Source organism: Perca fluviatilis, chromosome 10 (genome assembly GCF_010015445.1).
Source record: "Perca fluviatilis chromosome 10, GENO_Pfluv_1.0, whole genome shotgun sequence".
In the NCBI taxonomy this organism is placed as follows: Eukaryota; Metazoa; Chordata; class Actinopteri; order Perciformes; family Percidae; genus Perca; species Perca fluviatilis.
In genome coordinates this window covers 32124780-32133933 of record NC_053121.1, presented here as the reverse complement: position 1 = coordinate 32133933, position 9154 = coordinate 32124780, and the positions used below count along the sequence as shown (strand labels likewise).

General features: G+C 39.5%; 1 protein-coding gene across 1 annotated transcript in view; it reads right to left on the bottom strand.

Annotated features, from left to right (window-relative positions):
• spata5 (spermatogenesis associated 5) overlaps positions 1 to 9154 on the bottom strand; it is a 123230-nt gene that overhangs the window by 14479 nt on the left and 99597 nt on the right. The window contains exon 16 of the mRNA XM_039813243.1: positions 8263 to 8427. Coding sequence (XP_039669177.1) covers positions 8263 to 8427 — 165 coding nt within the window. The remainder of the gene's footprint in view (positions 1 to 8262; positions 8428 to 9154) is intronic.

Sequence of the window (9154 nt, the reverse complement as noted above, 5' to 3'; positions counted from 1 at the left end):
CACCTCAACGTGCTCTGCATCTAAACAGCAACTTTCAGTTCTGCTCTCACTGTGTTCATGTGGGCAGAGGTGGAAAAAGTACTAAAATATTGTACTCAAGTAAAAGTACCAATACTTTGATGAAATATTACTCAAGTAATAAGTAGTTCAAGTTTAAAATGTACTTTAAGTAAAAGTTACTTAGTTACATAAAAAAACAACTGTAAAACAGGGCGGGGGGGGGGGATCTCTCCCATGTAATGAAAATAGGACAAGGGGTCATAAATCCAAAACTATTTTGTTTGTAATTAAAGAAAAATATATACAAATGTATAAACATCTATACAAATGTATACACATGTAATAACAACATAACACATGTCACACATGACATTTAAAACCCTTAGAAAGGTATACTGTGTAATTTCAGTTCAGACCATCCCATAAAATATTTTCAAACAATCAATTGAAAGTGACAGTGTCATACATTGTTAGTTCTGAGGGCCATCCTTCTTTTCTTCACAAACATAAACAACAGTTATAATGCAAATCAAGGCCAAATCATGTCTTTTGACTCCACAAATGGGTTAGATCCTAATGTTCACAGCCCAGACTAGCAGCTAGCTTCTACACACCTAAGTAGCCCGTATGAGCTAATTAGATGTATGTGAATTAACTTAGCCAGTCTCCTACATACGTTGTCCAACGGCAAGGGGTGGGCAATTCATATTCCCAAGGGGCCACATGAGAAACAGGGACTGTTGTGGAGGGCCAGACCAATAGGCTAAACTCAATTCTTTATGTCAGGCAGCACGTTCTCAAACGTCTCTTTTTTCTCTGGGTATATTAGCGCAGCAGAGTCCACCAAACACTCTTTAATAAACTCCCCTTTACTTACTTACTTACTGTTTTTTGGGATTTTGTGAGATATCACAAATCTGGTCTTGACTGCTGCATCCCTGGATGCCTTGTTGCTTTTGCCATGTAGCAAAGCAAAGCAAAGCTTCAGATGTCCGTGCCCGCTCTGCATCAGTCAAGTTGTTGAATTTCTCTGCATGTTTAGTATTGTAGTGGCAATTCAAATTATAATCCTTTAACACAGCGATCTGTTCTCCGCAAACTAAGCACACAGCTTTACCTTTGACTTCAGTAAATAAATACTTAGAAGTCCATGTTTGGTTAAAAACTCGGCACTCTGTATCGACCTCTTTCTTTCCCATTAGCTATCATTTTTGAGGGATAACAGCTCATTCACGTCCGTGCTAACGTCTCCTGAGCTCAGTTCGCGGCTTGCCGACACATCCTTGGGTCTGACCTGACCCATGGATGTATACCAACCAGAGAAGAAGAAGCTGCACACGTTCGCACGTTCGTTTTGCAAATACAAAATGCACAACAATACTACTCAATACAGTAATGTGAGTAAATGTATTTCATTACTTTCCACCTCTGCATGCGGGGAAATCCTGATTTCTTTTGTCAAGAACTTGTCGGGCGCCCAGATAGCTCAGTTGGTAGAGCGGGCGCCCATATATAGAGGTTTACTCCTTGACGCAGCGGGACCCGGGTTCGACTCCGACCTGCAGCCCTTTGCTGTGTGTGATTCCCCCTCTCTCTCTCTCCCCTTTCATGTCTTCAGCTGTCCTGTCAAATAAAGGCCTAAAATGCCCACAAAATAATCTTTAAAAAAAAAGAACTTGTCAACATCTGCTAAGTGCTCATTGCTGTGGTGTTTTTGCACTTCACCTCCTAGAGGTCCCCTGTCAATCACACAGCACAGGGAGGTCTGCAGCACACTCGGTTAATGAAGCTTAATGAGTTTCTATAAGTTGTGCACTCAGTGACTCAGTTCCTTTCCTGTTTATTCCAAACAGGCTATACTGAAGGACACACATCAATGTGTGTGCATCTGAGGAACAGCAAACAGAAAAGCCTTTCTTTAATCTGTACATGCTCAACCGTTGGCAAAGGAGAGCAGTAAAAAAAACAACATTTATATTATATTCAATGAAAATATCAGGACATTTGCACAATGTAATTTTCAGTCAACAGGGAAGCTGCAGTACCGGTTGCTACGACCAGTGAAGATTTTTTTATACGTGGTTCCAAAAAAATATGCTGATTGCACAGGCGCAGAAATATGAAGTCCCCATTCTTATACCCACCAACGGAGCTGTGATCAGCTTGGTTGTCTCTCCAGCCGGGGAAAAACACTCATCAGTGAGTACGACACCAGATGTTTTTGAAAAATGTGTCTCACTTCACGAGACTAATTTGATCAACACAGGTGTGTGTGTGAGTGAGTGAGAGTGTGTGTGTGTGTGTGTGTGTGAGTGTGTGTGTGTGTGTGTGTGAATATTACTGAGAGGACACAGAGAAGAAAACACTGATTTATGTTTGAGTTTTTGTTATCTGGGCATAGATTTCTGATCGTATGGATTCAGCCTGCACCAGCCTATTTGATGAAGTCTTTTGATCCTTTGTTTCCTAATGTGTATGTTTTGTTGAACATACATTTTGATTCATTCCTAAATCCTGTAATATTACACTTACTTAAACTTACACTTTTATTCAACCCCATCCAACCAAGTAAGTGGACTTAGCTAACAAGGCAGCGAGTTGGGAAGTCTAAAAGATGTCCCACCGCGTTTATTTTTATAGAGCCATAATAATCTCTACAGAGGCAGCATTACCAAAGAGTTTGGAATACTGAAAAGCTAGCTGCAGGATCATTTCTTTAATGGATTCAGCTAAAGCTCCCATATAGACAAAATATGCATGTAGCCTATATATGTAAGACTATATAAAGTAGGATCATTATGACAGTAGATTAAAAAGACATAATGCACAATTTGCCATGGATTTAGAACTTTTCCAAAACTTGAAGCTTGCGTAAGACATGAGTAAATGTGTACACATGCTCACTGGCAATATCTTAAATAAAACATTTTGTTGACTAAATGAGTGTCTGTGTGGTCAAGATTTTTCTCACCTCTATAGCAAAAATCTTTTTGGAATTAAATCTCTTTATATTGAAATGTAAAAAATAAAAAATAAAAAGCTGTGAAAACAACTGAGAGGCTTCAGCTTTTCAGCAAGGCTACAAACAAGGCCTGGAACTGACTCAGTGCATGTGACAGGGTGCAATCAATCCTCCAGGTCTTTTCCTGTCAGGGCTTGATCATAAATTGAAAAAAAAAGAGAGAGAAGTGGAGTAGCATCACACCTTCCTTCAGGAGCAAGTTAAGCCCTTCTTCTCTTTCGAGACAACACTGTGATTACAGTATCAAATGTTGCTTCTGTTCAGGAAAGTGATGGCAGAGGTTAGTAAGGAGAGCCGGCAGCAATATTCTGGGCTGAGTGTGAGTTAAAGGTGTGTGTGAAACCAGATGTCACTCGGGGCAGATAGGAAGACAGGTGATTTTAACAAGCTTCTAGCTCTGAGCTGACAACAACCGTGTCCTCCTGCATGACCCCCCCCCAACCTCCTACTCCTTTCGACCCTGCCTCCCTCTTCTCTCAAACAAGTCTGAAATCCCAGGAATGTAATTAAAGCCAAAGCTTTAGGTAGTCGGACTGCCAAGTCTGAGGACTGAAACGTGCTCAATGCGCCCATTCGTGCATCACTTCGACAACAATGTGCGAGCCATCCGCAAAACGCTCGACTAATCAGCTCCCTCGTCGAGTTTTCATACGGAGAGAGATGTGTAAAAAAACAAAACTAAGTAATAAAATATAAAAATCATTCTCCCTTGTTCCCTGCCGCCAATACAGGGTCACCTGCAACACTGTCATGTGGCCAGGTTGCAAGCCATAGGGCATCGAGGTTGGTTAAAACTTTACACAGGATAACGGGCCACGGTTGCAACAAATACTAATAGCAATAAATACAATAAAAGTAATCAACACCAGGGGTGTAGCTAATTCTAAATTCTGGACCCTTATATATATATATATATATATATATATATATTATATAGTACAGGCCAAAAGTTTGGACACACCTTCTCATTCAATGCGTTTCCTTTTTATTTTCATGACTATCTACATAGTAGATTCTCACTGAAGGCATCAAAAACTATGAATGAACACATATAGAATTATGTACTTAATAAAAAGTGTGGTTGAAATAATTGAAAACATGTCTTATATATTTTAGAAGTAGCCACCCTTTGCTTTTTATTAATAAGGGAAAAAATTCCACTAATTAACCCTGACAAAGCACACCTGTGAAGTGAAAACCATTTCAGGTGACTACCTCATGAAGCTCATTGAGAGAACACCAAGGGTTTGCAGAGTTATCAAAAAAGCAAAGGGTGGCTACTTTGAAGAATCTAAAATATAAGACATGTTTTCAGTTATTTCACACTTTTTGTTAAGTACATAATTCCACATGTGTTCATTCATAGTTTTGATGCCTTCAGTGAGAATCTACAATGTAAATAGTCATGAAAATAAAGAAACACATTGAATGAGAAGGTGTGTCCAAACTTTTGGCCTGTACTATATATATATATATATATATATATATATATATATATATATATATATGGGCCCCATCCCATATCCACGGCAACAGAGAAGACTTGTACTTATTTATTACCTGCTACCATTGCACCAGCTATATTTATTGATCGACAGTTTTCTATTTATTGACCGGTATCTTTTAATCTGATTGTAAATTACTACTGACTGTTTGTAATGTATGCAGCATCATTGTGCAAAATGAATCCCCCAGGGACATTAAGTGTATCATATCGTATGGTAGGTGACAACAACAGAGGGAGAGACGGAGCTATTCAGCGTATGATATAAAAACTGAAACTGAACTCGCAGCCTCCAGTTTTAAAAAAGCATCTTGCTATTGATTTATAGCAAGATGCCCCCGCCCCTTTCACCCAGCTCGATCCCTGGCAGCGTGGGGCTTGATGCACGGCTGACCGATGCTAGTCGGCTGCGGCTCACCCAGTTGCCTACTGCATTAGCAGTTAGCATGCCAAGTCAAATATAATGGCTCAGTGCTCTGGAGAGGTCCAGCTACTCTCAGTGTCCACACCACTGAATCCTACCGGTTATATAAGTTTTTAACTTTGCCGGAGGATGTGTGGTACAGGAACTTGTCATAATACTGACTGAGAAAATGTTGCATACAGTATATATTTCTAATCTACAAATATATTATTGTATAATACTGCATGTTACATAATATCTGCTGCCTAAAGGCCTCATCTGTTCATTTTCATTAAAGTAACAGTTTGAGATCGTTGTTTGGTATCATGATTTGCATTAAAAGCATTAAGTTTGCACTCAAGACAGTTTGGGAGATAGTTTGATCAGAAATACTGTTTATTATGTTTGAAGTAACGGGAAAAAAGGTAAAACATATGATAATAACATCTTTCTGTAAGTGATATTTTCATCTTTATATTGTCATACTGTATATTTTATTTCAATAGACATGTCATTGTTATGGTTTTGGATACATTTCTAATATTTTTTGGTTGTAATGATTTATTTGCTTGCTGTTTGAGATTTATACAGCTGATTTCTACATATACCTGTGAATATCTATATATCTATATATACCTGTGAATATCTATATATCTATATATATATATATATATATATATATATATATATATATATATATATATACACACACACATGTGGATACATTTCTAATATTTTCTATGAATATACATATACCAAAGAGAATGTATCTTTGTTTATTTAACAAACAATCTGATAAAAAAAGTCATTAGTCCAAAAATCAGGGTGATAACGGGCTTTTAAAAACACTAATTGCAGTTTAAAGTTTTACTATTATTATTTTGTCAGAGAAACTCATAATCAGCAGCTGATCTGTCTGGGTTCTTTTCACTTTATTACCGGAAACATTTTCTGAGTAGTCAACATTTACTGGATGTACTGCAATTCCATTGACTGTAAACTGCGGTGACCAGTGTCTTCCTGCTGCAGGAAACACAAACACTTTTGAATCTGCTCCATTTAAAAGCCCTGGCTGTTCTTTCAGTAGAAATAGAAAGAAAAAACTTACACATTACGAGGTATCTCTGTAATGTGTAATATCTTTAAGCATAACAGTAACATATATGAGCATAAGAACAGCCAGTCAAGATGTGACCAATCAGCAGTCAGTGTGTTTGGACATTTACTTGTTTATTTACTTGGTGATTTGCTGCATTTGTCCCTTGGTGCTCTTTTCTTGTAAACACAGCATTATCTTTAGTACTGTGTTGCTCTGTTATCTGTATCCTGTTTTCTCTCAAACTTCCCCTCGGTGATCCCGGGAGTTTAAAGTTTCATCTCATCTCATCTGATCTATAGCATTGGTATGTAAAATATAATCTGTACACAGGTGAGACCTGGCTTTTTTTCCCCCCACCTATGAACGGTTATCAGCTTGACTGTGGCATTTCTTTGATTTTTTTCCGGGGGGTTTCAAGAACTCAATGGCAAGTGACTGCAAACCTCCATTCCACAGATGAGACAGTATACCAGAATCCCCGATGTCAAACACAACACCTGATAGCGGGGGGATTGGTTTCTTACTGCATACCTCCTCCAGGTGTACGCCTGCTTTAGGCTGCTTTTTGGAGTGGGGGCAGCCGAGTCAGGAATCAGGGAGAGAGCTTGTACTTTAGGATATGAGGAGGCCCTATAGATGACCTCAGACTGCCCTCGAGAGGATCATAATGTCAAGAGAAAAGACGGAAACAGCTCAACACCTCGCCGTCCTGATCAGACTTGATTTTAGAACTGATAAACAGTTTTCTGAGCTTGCTGAAAGAAATGTTTTATTGTGTGTGGTGTGTGTGTTAAGTGAAAGTGTTAAAGCTCTTGAAAACCTGGTATCAAAGCTTGAGTAATTCTCTATAAGATTAAAGGGATACATGGAAGGTCAACAGTATAAGCCACATAGAAGTGGAACACATCATCTGAAAGCTGGGAATCTGAAGATCAATCTGAAAGGGTTCAAAACAATTCAATTCAGGACTCCATCCCCCCCCCCCAACATCTGCTTTAAAACCAGGCAGTCATATGACATAACCAAGTCATCACAACTTCTTATGTACACGGCTTCTTTCACAAACATGTCACACAGAAAGCATGACTGAGACAACAATGAAATCTGTGTTTTTCAAAGCCTGCCAAGGCACGGTAGTGTCTGAATCTTTTTTAAATGGTTGTTTTCTGAGCCTGTCAGAAGACCAGCATGACATTTCTATCATGTCTGTGACCCTTGAAGTGTAAATATACAGCTGGGATTTACATTCAGGGGGAAAGATACTGTACATCTTGTGGGAATGTTATTTTTCTCTGTCGAATGGTGTATGGACTCTGAGTCACGTTGAAGGTCAAAGACAAACATGATTTCTCTGACAAGAACAAGACAGATAGAGAGAGAACCAGGCCCCCGTACAGAAAACACTCTTCATCACTTATACTCTGCAGTAAATAATATGCACAGGCTAAAACCATCCAAACTTAAAGTTGGTAAACGAGTTTATTTGGCCAAAAGGTGACGCATTCTTTTCAAAATTGAGCCCTTTCTCCTCACGGTTTCTTAGTTATTCGTGTCGCGTAGACGGTAGCAGATTCTCTGCTCAAGGCAATGTGAATCACGCGGCAGATGAATGCAGAGAGACAAATCTGTCACACAAAGGAGTGTTTGTACGATCAGTCCCAGTCTGCTGTGAGATCACGAGGGCGCTCTGTGACACAGTACAGACACGACACAGACATCATGGAAAAGCGCAGTAGCATCTCAATGCAATGTAGTTCCTTATTTAGGGTGCAGAACCAGACAAAAGGTAAAGATGTAGGCTTGTAAATGCAGTGTTGCCAGTTTGAATCCTTGGGTCGGGCGCCCTTTGCATTGGATTATTAAACCTGATGTTTAGTAAGATATGAAAACTATTTTTCTGCTTGAGCTGACAAGTAACAAGTCTGAAAAGTTGGTTGTCAATCCAACATCACCAAATCTGGTGAGAGAAAACTAGATGGCTTTGATTATTTAAACAATCAAACCACAAAAATGTTTTAAACTTTGAAAAGCTTAAACAACACAGAAAATATCTTTTTTTTAAAGGCGCCGGTCAGATTTTAAATTGAGGTGGACTTGGGGCAGACCACACGTGTATTGGTTTGTAGAGGACGGAGTTCATTCAAGAAATCTTTTGCATATCTCAGTGCAAAAGATGTAGATGGATCTTTTCCTGTTGCACTCATTATAAATCATTTAAAGGAAATGTAACTCACCTCTGCTCCAGAATACTTGTTGGTCTGAGTCACCAGGTCATTAAGACACACATTTTGGGCCACAGGCATGTTGCGGAACTGGAGAGAAAATATCTCTTGTCTGGTCGGAGCATCTGGAAGAGGCACATAGACGATTCGGTCAAGGCGACCTGGACGCATTAGAGCCTGTGGGATGGAAAAACACTGTAAGCCTCTGGTTTACCATCATATTTCACAAATTGTCACATGCAAGTCCATCGAGTTAAGGCTTTCACATTAAAACTGAGCATCAGTGAAATCTTCTTTGGCTTACAACGGAAATATAATCACACTATTCCAGCAAATCTTTTTTACATGATGCTTTGGCGTAACAAAAATACTGTCAGGATACTATGGCTCTGAACTTTGACCTCCTTACTGCTTGCGTGTTATGGTGGAGATCGACAGTAGGAACTGAAGCTTCCTCTACTCCTGCATTAATAGTACACCTCTTTAGACGGCACCATGAACCAAATGCCTAAAATGCAAACTGTGAAACTTCTAACAGTCAGCGTGGAGACAATGTTGACGTTATCTGATAAACCCTCCACTTCCTACAGATCACATCTCCGTGACCCCAAAACAGTCCTTGAGTACCCAAAGCCGCCACTGTCTCGCTTGTCAGACGTCATTAAGTGGCAGGCGCCTCTCAAACACAGACAGTCAGACGGACAGACAAATATGCCGTGTCTCCATTCGCTTTCCTCAGCCAGGCCGTGACAAGCTGTGGTATGGTGTGGTTATTGTTTGGTTTGGGTAGTGTATCCATTTTGACCAGCCAGCTAGCTAAAGAACAGCAGGATTTGAAAATAGCGAACATGCATTTGACTCGCCGTGAATTAGCATTTAATTTCAGCGCTGGAATGAAGAATCA